Below are 14208 nucleotides of genomic sequence, written 5' to 3' on the forward strand. Positions count from 1 at the left end.
AAGCAAAATGTGCTAGTTCGCAAGTGACAGGTGGGTTCCACTGTCTGGCTGAAATGTGCGTTCACCTTCCAATTTACTGTGTTTACCTGGCAAATGGATCCCTTGGGAGTCTGACCTCTCATCTGGGGTGGTATTGAAAGGAAAGTGGTGATTTTTCTTTGTCTGTGGGATCATTTTCACTCAAGGCAATTCAGTTAGACATTCTATTCTGGATTAATCCAGACTAACAAAGGGCACATTCTGGAGTTTTTAGACTCTGAAGAGTATATATTCCCACCCCCCATATATGCAGTGGCTACTGAACTGACCTTGAATTTTATAAGGGTTTCTTCTAAGGGTAGCTGGAAGTCGGGGACAAAAACAAAACTAATTCTTGGTTTCATTCTGTATTACTCAGACGTGCTAGGAAAGGTTGACAATGAATACAATTGGGGCAGGGCCACTTTGCTTTCTGCCCTTGTTCAAAACAGGGGACACCTTGTTAACTGTTTTCCTCCACAGGGAATAAATTGGGTCTAGTAAGATTCTTATCAAGAGCCAGAGGCTTTAAACAATGATTTCTTCAACTGTAGACAATAGTAGTGTAAGCCAAAACCATGCAGTTTAAGTGAGGACCTGAGAGAAAAGTTAAAGCCAATTGCTTCATTCAGCGGAGAATGGACAAGCAAACCAAGCCCTTGTGTCGGACTGTGAGGGTAGGAGGATGAGTGGTCGTTATTTAAAAACAAAAACAGAAACACAAAGAACCCCCAAACTGATTTTACTGCCCTCCATAAAATCAATCTTCTTCCAGAAGTGCGAAACTGACTTGTGTCCCCCTTATTTCCATTTTCATATATGCATAACTTTGCGGTTGAACTTCATAAATTATTCATTTACATTGTATAGAGTAAAGATTTCATTCTGGCGCAAACTTCTTAATGACTGAGAGAAGTTTTTCTAAGAGCTTTTGTAGTTGAAATGCACCTATTTTCCAATTACTCGCCCGTTACATTTTTTGTTCTAGTCCTTGACAAAGTAAGCAATTTCATTACTGATGCCATTCGTTTCCATCAAATAATATGACATCATCAGGATAGGTTTTTTATTAATGGAATTCCAGTGTTTCCCTTTATATTTCTTGAGTATTATTAGATCATCTCTGGCTATTCTCAGAGATGAAACACTCATTCAAGAAGCAACTATAAATCACTTGAAAGTGATATAAAGAAGCCCCTTCAAAGCTAATAAGATGTTTTCATTCTAACACAGATTCAGCTTTCAGACTTTCAGCCTTTGCTGTTCTGCTAAGTCCTCCTGACTTGGCCCCAGAGGAAGTTCCCTTGGAGTCTAGCCCTCATTCTCACCTCCTTGCAGGTCAACAATTTCTAGTATTTATTTTCCAACTAGAAAATAACATCGACAACACATCAAAAGTGAACAAGTTAATTTTAATGATAATAGTAACATTTTCCAACTATACCATTAAGTATTTTTCAAATAGGAGAGCAGTATTCACTATCTGTTGAGAGCAACTCTGATAAGCAGGATACCACAAGCAGATGTACGAAAGAAGCCCTTTCCTTTAAGGACTTTAAAATCCAGTGAAACAAAACCAGTCCCCAACCTTGGTAGAAGAGGCTTAAGGCTCAGATTTCTTGAAATTCAGCATTTCTTCACACTGGCGGTACTGAAGGCTGTTTGGCACCGTAGCGGGACTCATCTAAATGTGTGTGCATTTAAAAGTCATACATCGATTCTTGTTATCCCCAACACTTACTTGTAGCTCTTAACTGCTTTTAAAGATAAAGGAACTGATTTGCATTCTAGTCATGACAGCCCTGCAACTGAGCAGCTTGTCCCTGGGTTCAGAATAGAGAGATCAGGAGCGGGGCTGTCAGGCCCCCTTTCATCGCCCCTTTGCCTTCCTTCACATGCGGGAGAGGTGGAGATGAAGTCCTAAGAAGCGTGTCGCTGCAGAAACAGTAGCCAGCCTTGCTGGGTGCACTTAGCTTCCCTGCCCAGAGCACGGGCTTTATCGGTATTTAGGATTGTTAGTTAACTATGCGATAGATGCTGTGTTTTTAAAAGTCCTAAGGTTTCCATCGTAAGTATCTCCTAAACGGATCCTGTTTTTCTGCAGAGACTTCCTGTGCTTACTTAAGTGCGCTGCTCTTGTAAAATGGACACCATGGGGGAGCTTTGTTGCTTTAATAAATTTCTCTTCTCTCTGGGCTTGCAAGACTTTCCCTTTTACAAAAAAAAAAAAAAATCTGCTTAAGGCTGCTGAGATCAGTTCAGCAACCTCTGCTGGGAAAGAATAGCCCCGTGTGCGCCCCCCGTAATCGCTTTAATTAACCGAACATTCTGAGGGGCACAAAGGTCTGCGCCGGAGCAGATGGCTGGTGGGTCTGTGGCTGGGCTCTTGTGGGAAGGGGCTGCACCAGACCCGCAGTCTGCAGATGCTGGCCCGGCCTCGGGGCTGGAAGCCCCGGGATCCAAGAGGCTCGGGCCATCTGTTCCGCCATCCAGCGAAGCAGGTGTCCCTCCAAAGAAAGCATTCCTGAAAGCAGTGCAGCCCACAGGTGCAGGGCACCCTCGTCCAGCTGTAGGACAGCCCGAGAGTTGACCACAGTGGCCAGCGTGACTGAGACGCGCAGCCCACGGCGGTGGTGTGTGGGACTCCCTTTGTCAGCCTACCTGGCGGTGCTGGGCACTTCTTTCTGCAGCAGCCTTTTTAGGACCGGGCAACCTCTGACCGTCTCCCCTCTGTCCGCTCTCACGGGGCCTGTTGGCCAGCACACATAGCATGGTGGGCCCTGACAGATGTGGCCACCCAGGGGACACTGTCCACAGCGCAGAGGGCCCCAGGGGAGGCCCTGCTCCTACGTTGAATCAAAAGTTGATTGCTTCATCAGAACTAACACACTCAAAGCTGGAGTTTCTACAGAGTTTCTTCTGGGTTTGTTCTTAAAGCTGGCACTGGTCTGTCTGCTGTTTCTTTCCTCTGCCCTTGTCCTAGTGTTGAACACCCAGGTAGTAGGAATAGTAATTATAAAATTTATTTACTTAACAGACAGCACTTAATTCGCAGCAGGCACTGTTTCAAGTGCTTTCCAAATACACCCTCGTAGGTAGGTATTATTCACTTACCCCCGAGGAAACTGAGGCACACAGGGATTAAGTAACTTGCCCAAGCTTGCACAGCCAGTAAGTGAAGAGTCCGGCTCTGGAGTCTAAACCCTTAACCACTTCATTGTTCTGGCTGAAATAATAACAAGAGCTAACATTTCCTAAGAGCCAGGCATATGCCTCCGTGTCCCTATCAGGCGGGTCACTCCCACTTTGCAGATGAAGTAAGGTGTCGAGGGGTCACACAAAGTGGCAGGGCCAGACTTAACCCCGGTAGTCTCCCCCGGCTACCATTTTGCCTCCAGAGTCAGGAATTGCTGAATGATTTTTAAAAACTTATTCATATCCATTCTTTCTCCAGTGAGAGGCTACATAAGATTTCAAAGGGAGAAGTTGAAAATCCTTTCACTCTCCTTTTATGAATAGTATGGAGAACACATCCCAGCAATTGCCACCCCCTTCCTCTCCCACTTTTCCAGAGATGTTCGTGATCGCCCCCCTTCCGGTACTCATGGCTGATCTGTGTCCAGAGGCCACCTGCCAGGCTTTCACTGTGCTGGGTAAACCCTCAGCAATTAAAAGACCTTGTTCCAGAGTGATGCCTCCTTTTATTGGTGGTGTTCCAGTAGCCGAATGATCAGATCCCCCCCCAACCTTCTAACCTGCCTTCCCTTCCCTCTCCCCCTGCTTTTTAATTGGAACTACTGGCCCCAGGCAGTGAGAATGAAAATAAAAGAGCTGTGAGTGAATTGAATCTGCTCCCACCCACCCCCCACCCCACCGAAAATGCAATTTAATAACGAACATTCAGCCACCCATGTGCTTACCCCTTCTTAAAGGAATAGGCCCTTGGGGGAGATGGGGAAGAAGCATAGCAAAACATCTGGGTGGCAAACTCAATCTCCGGTTGAAGTGGTCTTGGAATGAAAATGTAGCCCTTAGCATAAGCTTGCTTCTCCTTCTAGCAGGGCTGGTCTTAGCTGGATCTAGGCTTCTTACACAAGGCCATGGAGAAATGCTTGGGAAATCGTTACCCTTGGAGATGTTAAAATAAGTTATCCCTTACCTTGCCACTACTTGCCCTAAGAGTTCGTGTGAAATCACTTAAACTGCTGTACCTGACGCCATTGGGTTAGGCTGTCTGAAGAATGCCTCTTTGGATGGCTGTGGTCACAGTCCCTAAGGCAGGTCTCAGACGAGTGTCCTTGATCTTCCCACACTCTGCTAAGTTTAGGAGGCATTGGCACAGAGCAGCTTTCACCCTCCTGAAAGTGCCTGGACCTCCCACCAAGCATGGTCTCTCCATCACAGGTCACAGTACAGGAGGACGTGGCTGACTAGCAGAGTGGTACATACCAAGGGGACAGAAGTTTCCCTTTGTCCCCACCCCCAGGTCACAGGGAATTCATTTAGTGAGAATTCAGGGGCAGGTGGGCAAAAGAAATAGTGAAGTTGTACCTATTTATATGGTATAAACAACATTTATAACAGTAAAGGAAATAAAATGGTTTCCCATATTCCCTCAACCAAGTGTATATATATATATATATATATATATATATATATATATATATATATAGTCTCTGTTTCCTTCCAGTCTTTGTCTAATTGTATAAATATTTTTTTCCAGTGGTAATCATAGTGTTGATGACATTTTTGTTGTGATCTTTCATTTAACATTTCATGTTTTTCATGCTCCTACATGGTTTTATAATTATACTTTTATCGACTACATTATGATGTATCATTATACTTTAGGCCCCATTGTTGAATATTTAAATTGTTTTCAGTACTGTACTTTTACAAAAAGTGCTAAATGTACATATTTACATATATACTTTTTTTCTTTCTTGATTTTATTGCCATCAGAAATCATATGAAACTGGATCAAAGAGCATGAACATTTTCATGACTTTTGATACATAAAGCCATTTTCTTTACTAAAAGGGTAATATCCATTTACATTGTTACCAGTAACATAAACAGACCTATTTTAAATCATAACCTTGTTGGTAATAGGAGTTATATTCTTAAATACTTTGCTAATTTAATGGGAACAAAAAGATTCTTTGGTTTTAATTTATACTTCTTTGATTGCTATTGAAATGAACCTTTCCCCATATCTGTTTAATTGTGTTGCCTCTTATGTGAATTGTCTGTCTGTATTCTTTGCATATCTGCTGGATACTTGGCACTTTTCTTACAAATTTATATAAATAACTGGTACTCCCCAGCGTCACTCAAATTAATGCTTTAAGTTTGAACATGGTAATGAAAAAAACCTGCAAATATAAACTTAATATATACTACATAAACATGTGTCCAAGAAAAATAATATCAAAATTTATAGTGCTTTTTAGGTGCCAGGCACAATTCTAAACATTTTACCCAGCTCTGTGAAATATGTACTACTTTATTCCCATTTTATAGATGGAGAAACTGAGGCAAAAGAGGTTAAGAAACTTATCCAAGCTTAACCCAGTAAATAAGCCAGGATTCAGAGCCAGGCAGTCTGGCTTCCACCCTCGATTTCTTACTAGTTAGAGGTGAGAATCAGGGCAAGAGGGCATCCGGGAAGAGTGGATCAGATAAGGCACCCAGTTGCATAAACTCATGAGATGTTGGAAACAGTATATTGGAGCCTCTTGCTCCTTTGAACTAATTAATTGCTCACTAGTTTCAAATGAATCAAGAAGTAGGTGAGCAAATATAAGAAATAAACTTTTCTGTAGCAATATAACCTTGTTGCTTTCTTACCAAGGATTTTTTGAAGGTATGTGTTTGCATTTTTCCAGCTGTGTATCCCAGCAGGGGCTTGTCCAGTGATGCATATTCTCCTGCCATTTCTCATGTCAGCTTGTGCTGTTAAAAATCATCCCCTACTAGTAATTTGGTAGGTTTTATCTTGATGGTTCTTAGATGATAGAAACCTATTTTTTTTGTTTTCTTTAAAATTTTATTATTTTTTTTTAATTGAAGCATAGTTGACCTACAATGCTGTGCCGATCTCTGCTGTACAGCAAAGTGACTCAGTTATACACATACATTCTTTTTTTAACATTCTTTTCCATTATGGTTTATCACAGGATATTAAATATAGTTCCCTGTGTTATACAGTAGGACCTTGTTGTTTATCCATCCTATATATAATAGTTTACATCTGCTAATCCCAAACTCCCAATCCTTCCCTCCCCCTTTTTTATGGCCGAGTAGTATTCCATTGTATATATGTACATCTTCTTTATCCATTCATCTGTCAATGGACATTTTGGTTGTTTTCATGTTTTGGCTATTGTGAATAGTGCTGCTATGAACATAAGGGTGCATGTACCTTTTTGAATTATAGTTTTGTCTGGGTATATGCCCAGGAGTGGGATTGCTGGATCATATAGTAATTCTATTTTTAGTTTTCTGAGGAACCTCCACACTGTTTTCCATAGTGGCTGCACCAGCTTACATTCCCACCAATAGTGTAGGAGTGTTCTCTTTTCTCCACACTCTCTCTAGCATTTGTTATGTGTAGACTTTTTAATGATGGCCATTCTGACTGGTGTGAGGTGGTCATTGTAGTTTTGATTTCCATTTCTCTAATAATTAGTGATGGTGTGCATCTTTTCATGTGTCTACTGGCCATCTGCATGTCTTCTTTGGAGAAATGTCTATTAAGGTCTTCAGCCCATTTTTCAATTGGGTTGTTTTTCTGTTGTTGAGTTGTATGAGCTGTTTGTATATCTTGGAGATTAAGCCCTTGTCTGTTGCATCATTTGCAAATATTTTCTCTCATTCCATAGGTTGTCTTTTCATTTTTGTTTTTGTTTTCGTTGTTGTTTTTATGGTTTCCTTTGCTGTGCAAAAGCCTGTACGTTTGATTAGGTCCCATTTGTTTATTTTTGTTTTCATTTCTATTGCCCTGGGAGACTGACCTAAGAAAACATTGGTACAATTTATGTCAGAGAATATTTTGCCTATGCTCTCTTCTAGGAGTTTTATGGTGTCATGTTTTATGTTTAACTCTTTAAGCCATTTTCAGTTTATTTTTGTGGATGGTTTGAGGGTGTGTTCTAATTTCATTGATTTACATGTAGCTGTCCAACTTTCCCAACACCACTATTTTATTTGTGTTAGGTGGACTGACCGAATGGATTTCATTTTAGGGTGTTTCCAACTTATATACTGAATTTTCACCATTTTGGGTGCCAAAGTAGTACGAGCATTTCAATCATTTGCTTTGTTGGGTGAGGAAATAAATGTGGAGGGACAGACAGGATGCTTTTATTAGTGGGGTTTTATTGACTTAAACTTTAAAAATAAAAACAGGAGGGGACCTTCAAGATGGTGGAGGAGTAAGACATGGAGATCACCTTCCTTCCCACAAATACATCATAAATACATCTACACATGGAACAACTCCTACAGAACACCTACTGAATGCTGGCAGAAGACCTCAGACTTCCCCAAAGGCAGGAAACTCCCCACATACCTGGCCAAGTGGCTGACAGAGTCTTGGTGCTCCGCCTGGGTGTCAGGCCTGAGCCTCTGAGGTGGGAGAGCCGAGTTCAGGACATTGGTCCACCAGAGGCCTCCCAGCCCCATGTAATACCAAACAGCAAAAGCTCTCCCAGAGATCTCCATCTCAACGCTAAGACCCAGCTCCACACAACAACCAGCAAGCTCCAGTGCTGGACACCCTATGCCAAACAATAGCAAGACAGGAACACAACCCAGCCCATTAGCAGAGAGGCTGCCTAAAATCATAATAAATTCACAGATCCCCCAAAACACACCACCGGAGGCGGTCCTGCCCACCAGAAATACAAGATCCAGTCTCATCCACCAGAACACAGGCATCAGTTCCCTCCACCAGAAAGCCTACACAACACACTGAACCAGCCTTACCCACTGGGGGCAGACACCAAAAACAACAGGAACTACGAACCTGCAGCCTGTGAAAAGGACACCCCAAACACAGGAAGTTAAGCAAAATGAGAAGACAGAGAAATACACACCAGATGAAGGAGCAGGGTAAGAACCCACCAGACCAAACAAATGAAGAGGAAATAGGTAGCCTACCTGAAAAAGAATTCAGAATAATGATAGTAAAGATGATCCAAAATCTTGGAAATGGAATGGAAAAAATACAAGAAACGTTTAACAAGGACGTAGAAAAACTAAAGAGCAAACAGACAATGATGAACAACACAATAAATGAAATTTAAAATTCTCTGGGAGGAATCAATAGCAGAATAACTGAGGCAAAAGAATGGATAAGTGACCTAGAAGATAAAATAGTGGAAATAACTACCACAGAGCAGAATAAAGAAAAAAGAATGAAAACAATTGAGGACAGTCTCAGAGACCTCTGGGACAACATTAAACGCATCAACATTCAAATTATAGGGGTCCCAGAAGAAGAAGAGAAAAGAAAAGGGACTGAGAAAATATTTGAAGAGATTATAGTTGAAAACTTCCCTAATATGGGAAAGGAAATAGACAATCAAGTCCAGGAAGCACAGAGAGTCCCATACAGGATAAATCTAAGGAGAAACACGCCAAGACACATATTAATCAAACTATCAAAAATTAAATACAAAGGAAAAATATTAAAAGCAGCAAGGGAAAAGCAACAAATAACATACAAAGGAATCCTCATAAGGTTAACAACTGATCTTTCAGCAGAAACTGCAAGCCAGAAAGGAGTGGCAGGACATACTTAAAGTGATGAAAGGGAAGAATCTACAACCAAGATTACTCTACCCAGCAAGGATCTCATTCAGATTCAACGGAGAAATTAAAACCTTTACAGACAAGCAAAAGCTAAGAGAACTCAGCACCATGAAACCAGCTTTAGAACAAATGCTAAAGGAACTTCTCTAGGCAGGAAACACAAGAGAAGGAAAAGACCTACAATAACAAACCCAAAACAATTAAGAAAATGGTAATAGGAACATACATATGAATAACTACCTTGAATGTAAATGGATAAATGCTCCAACCAAAAGACATAGACTGGCTGAATGGATACAAAAACAAGACCCGTATATATGCTGTCTACAAGAAACCCACTTCAGACCTAGGGACACATACAGACTGAAAGTGAGGGGATGGAAAAAGATATCCCATGTAAATGGGAATCAAGAGAAAGCTGGAGTAGCAATTCTCATATCAGACATAATAGACTTTAAAATAAAGACTATTACAGGAGACAAAGGACACTACATAATGACCAAGGGATCAATCAATCCAAGAAGAAGATATAACAATTGTAAATATTTATGCACCCAACATAGGAGCACCGCAATTTATAAGGCAAATGCTAACAGCCATAAAAGGGGAAATTGACAGGAACACAATCATAGTAGGGGACTTTAACACCCCACTTTCACCATTTCATCCAAATGAAAATAAATAAGGAAACACAAGCTTTAAATGACACATTAAACGAGATGGACTTAATTGATATTTATAGGACATTCCATCCAAAAACAACAGAATACACTTTCTTCTCAAGTGCTCATGGAACATTCTCCAGGATAGATCATATCTTGGGTCACAAATCAAGCCTTGGTAAATTTAAGAAAATTGAAATCGTATGAAGTATCTTTTCCAACCACAACACTGTGAGACTAGATATCAATTACAGGAAAAAAACTGTAAAAAATACAAACACATGGAGGCTAAACAATACACTACTTAATAACCAAGTGATCACTGAAGAAATCAAAGAGGAAATCAAAAAATACCTAGAAACAAATGACAATGGAGACACGACAACCCAAAACCTATGGGATGCAGCAAAAACAGTTCTAAGAGGGAAGTTTATAGCAATACAGTCCTATCTCAAGAAACAAGAAACGTCTCAAATAAATGGCCTGACTTTAAACCTAAAGCAATTAGAGAAAGAAGAACAAAAGAAAACCCAGAGTTACCAGAAGGAAAGAAATCATAAAGATCAGATTAGAAATAAATGAAAAAGAAACGAAAAAACAATAGCAAAGATCAGTAAAACTAAAAGCTAGTTCTTTAAGAAGATAAACAAAATTGATAAACCATTAGCCAGACTCATTAAGAAAAAAAAGGGTGAAGACTCAAACCAATAGATTAGAAATGAAAAAGGAGAAGTAACACCTGACACTGCAGAAATACAAAGGATCATGAGAGATTACTACAAGCAACTGTATGCCAATAAAATGGACAACCTGGAAGAAATGGACAAATTCTTAGAAAAGCACAACCTTCCGAGACAGAACCAGGAAGAAATAGAAAATATAAACAGACCAATCAGAAGCACTGAAATTGAAACTGTGATAAAAAATCTTCCAACAAACAAAAATCCAGGGTCAGATGGGTTCACAGGCGCATTCTATCAAACATTTAGAGAAGAGCTAAAACCTATCCTTCTAAAACTCATCCAAAATATAGCAGAGGGAGGAATACTCCCAAACTCATTCTACGAAGCCACCATCACCCTGATACCAAAACCAGACAAAGATGTCACAAAGAAAGAAAACTACAGGCCAGTATCACTGATGAACATAGATGCAAAAATCCTCAGCAAAATACTAGCAAACAGAATCCAACAGCACATTAAAAGGATCATACACCATGATCAAGTGGGGTTTATCCCAGGAATGCAGGATTCTTCAGTATATGCAAATCAATCAATGTGATACACCATATTAACAAATTGAAGGTGAAAAACAATATAATCATCTCAATAGATGCAGAAAAGCTTTTGACAAAATTCAACACCCATTTATGATAAAAACCCTCCAGAAAGTAGGCATAGAGGGAACTTACCTCAGCATAATAAAGGCCATATATGACAAACCCACAGCCAACATTGTTCTCAGTGGTGAAAAACTGAAACCATTTCCTCTAAGATCAGAACAAGACAAGGTTGCCCACTCTCACCACTATTATTCAGCATAGTTTTGGAAATTTTAGCCCCAACAATCAGAGAAGAAAAAGAAATAAAAGGAATCCAGATTGGAAAAGAAGAAGTAAAACTGTCACTGTTTGCAGATGACATGATACTGTACATAGAGAATCCTAAAGATGCTACCAGAAAACTACTAGAGCTAATCAATGAGTGTGGTAGAGTTGCAGTATACAAAATTAATGCACAGAAATCTCTTGCATTTCTATACAGTAATGATGAAAAATCTGAAAGAGAAATTAAGGAAACACTCTTATTTACCATTGCAACAAACAGAATAAAATACCTAGGAATAAACCTACCTAAGGAGACAAAAGACCTGTATGCGCAAAACTATAAGACACTGAAGAAAGAAATTAAAGATGATACAAACAGATGGAGAGATATACCGTGTTCTTGGATTGGAAGAATCAACATTGTGAAAATGACTCTACTACCCAAAGCAATCTACAGATTCAGTGCAATTCCTATCAAACTACCAATGGCATTTTTCACAGAAGTAGAACAAAAAACTGCACAATTTGTATGGAAACACAGAAGACCCCAAATAGCCAAAGCAATCTTGAGAAAGAAAAACAGAGCTGGAGAAGTCAGACTCCCTGACTTCAGACTATACTACAAAGCTACCGTAATCAAGACAGTATGGTACTGGCAAAAAAAAAAAGAAATACAGATCAGTGGAACAGGTTAGAAAGCCCAGAGATAAACCTACACACGTATGGTCACCTTATCTTTGATAAAGGAGGCAAGAATATACAATGGAGAAAAGACAGCCTCTTCAATAAGTGGTGCTGGGAAAACTGGACAGCTACATGTAAAAGAATGATATTAGAACACTCCCTAACACCATACACAAACAGTAAACTCAAAATGGATTAAAGACCTAAGTGTAAGGCCAAACACTATTAATCTCTTAAAGGAAAACATAGGCAGAACATTCTTTGATATAAATCACAGCAAGATCCTCCTAGAGAAATGGAAATAAAAACAAAGATAAACAAACGGGACGTAATGAAACCTAAAAGCTTTTGCACAGCAAGGGAAACCATAAACAAGACGAAAAGACAGTCCTCAGAATGGGAGAAAATATTTGCAAATGAAGCAACTGACAAAGCATTAATCTCCAAAATATACAAGCAGCTCATGCAGCTCAATATCAAAAAAACAAACAACCTAATCCGAAAATGGGCAGAAGACCTAAACAGACATTTCTCCATTGAAGATATACAGAATGCCAACAAACACATGAAAGGATGCTCAATATCACTTATCATTAGAGAAATGCAAATCAAAATTACAATGAGATATCACCTCACACCAGTCAGAATGGCCATCATCAAAAAATCTACAAACAGTAAATGCTGGAGAGGGTGTGGAGAAAAGGGAACCCTCTTGCACTGTTGGTGGGAATGTAAATTGATACAGCCACTATGGAGAACAGTATGGAGGTTCCTTAAGAAACTAAAAATAAAACTACTATATGACCCAGCAATCCCACTACTGGGCATATACTGTGAGAAAACCATAATCCAAAAAAGTCATGTACCACAATGTTCTTTGCAGCTCTATTTACAATAGCCAGGATATGGAAGCAACCTAAGTGTCCATCGATAGATGAATGGATAAAGAACATGTGGCACATATACACAATGGAATATTACTCACCCATAAAAAGAAATGAAATTGAGTTATTTGTAGTGTGGTGGAAGGACCTAGAGTTTGTTATACAGAATGAAGTGAGTCAGAAAGAGAAAAACAAATACTGTATGCTAACACGTATATATGGAACCTAAAAAATAAATGGTTCTGAAGAACCTAGGGGCAGGACAGGAATAAAGATGCAGATGTAGAGAATGGAGTTGAGGACACGGGGAGGGGGAAGGGTGAGCTGGGACGAAGTGAGAGAGTAGCATTGACATATATACACTTCCAAATGTAAAACAGATAGCTAGTGGGAAGCAGCCACATAGCACGGGGAGATCAGCTCGGTGCTTTGTGACCACCTAGAGGGGTGGGATAGGGAGGGTGGGAGGGAGACACAAGAGGGAGGAGATATGGGGATATATGTATACGTATAGCTGATTCACTTTGTTATACAGCAGAAACTAACACACCATTGTAAAGCAATTATACTCCAATAAAGATGTTAAAAAATAAAAAAAGTAAAAACAATTGAATTCTGCCCAGAATCAATAGTAAGAAAATCTAGAGTGCTATTTCCTCCATTGCTCCCTCCCCACCCTCACACCTCATATCCATCCATCAGGGTTGAGATATGTCTTTATGGGGAAATGTAGCCTGATATAATTGTAATCACAAGCAAGTAAAAAATCACACTGTGCACCAATTCACCTTCCATAGATATACCATGTATATTAGTGACTTTCAGTTGTAATCTGAATGAGTTGTAGTGAGCTAATATATTTTGAATTATAGCCTTTTTAATGTCTCTCTGTGGCAAGAATAATTTATCTCAGTGCTGTCAGTCTGGGGTTTCAGCTTAGTGTGGCAAAGTTTGGTGAACGCTTTGAACTGGTGCTGTCTTCAGTATCTTTCTGAGTGAAATACAGAACTGTGAAATACAGAACCGTGAAGGCACTGAAGGGTCCCGAATCATGTGACTCCCTCAGATGATGATTTCAGAGCCAGAGAGTGATCGGGTCTTGGAGAACAGAATTAGTTCTAAAACGCACTCATCTTCTCTTGCCTCCTCTAGAACTGGAAGACGCAGCGCAGCGAGGAGTATGAAGCAGAAGGTAGGAATTGAGTGTGCGTGGGGCCTGCCTGGGAAGGAGGGGCTGCCATTCACAGGGCACTCTCCACATCCCCTTCCTGCATCCCTTGCCTTCTTACTAACCACCTTGCCTGCTGGAGGCCAACTGAGAAATAACCTGAAGAACAACAGCAACAAAAAATTCATTCCCAGTTGAGAGCTCATAGTTTTAAATCCTTGCATTTAGCATCATGCAAGATGTGGCAAATAAGATGTAGAATTTCACTTATGGGTTAATTACTCTCTTACATAGACTTTCACATTAATCTATGAACAGTCCAAAACTAAATAGTTACCTATTAAAATGTATCCCTTGACAGGGCTTCCCTGGTGGCGCAGTGGTTAAGAATCCGCCTGCCAGTGCAGGGGACACGGGTTCGAGCCCTGG

The 14208-nt window shown here is 40.1% G+C and overlaps 1 protein-coding gene across 10 annotated transcripts in view; it reads left to right on the forward strand.

Moving 5' to 3' along the window:
• Positions 1–14208, forward strand: part of NIN (ninein) — a 105027-nt gene that overhangs the window by 36594 nt on the left and 54225 nt on the right. For all 10 annotated transcript variants that reach the window (XM_079914966.1, XM_079914972.1, XM_079914968.1 and 7 more), the window contains one exon: positions 13764–13803. In XM_079914966.1, coding sequence (XP_079771092.1) covers positions 13764–13803 — 40 coding nt within the window. The remainder of the gene's footprint in view (positions 1–13763; positions 13804–14208) is intronic.

This window comes from Stenella coeruleoalba (genome assembly GCF_951394435.1).
Source record: "Stenella coeruleoalba genome assembly, chromosome: 2".
Lineage (NCBI taxonomy): Eukaryota > Metazoa > Chordata > Mammalia > Artiodactyla > Delphinidae > Stenella > Stenella coeruleoalba.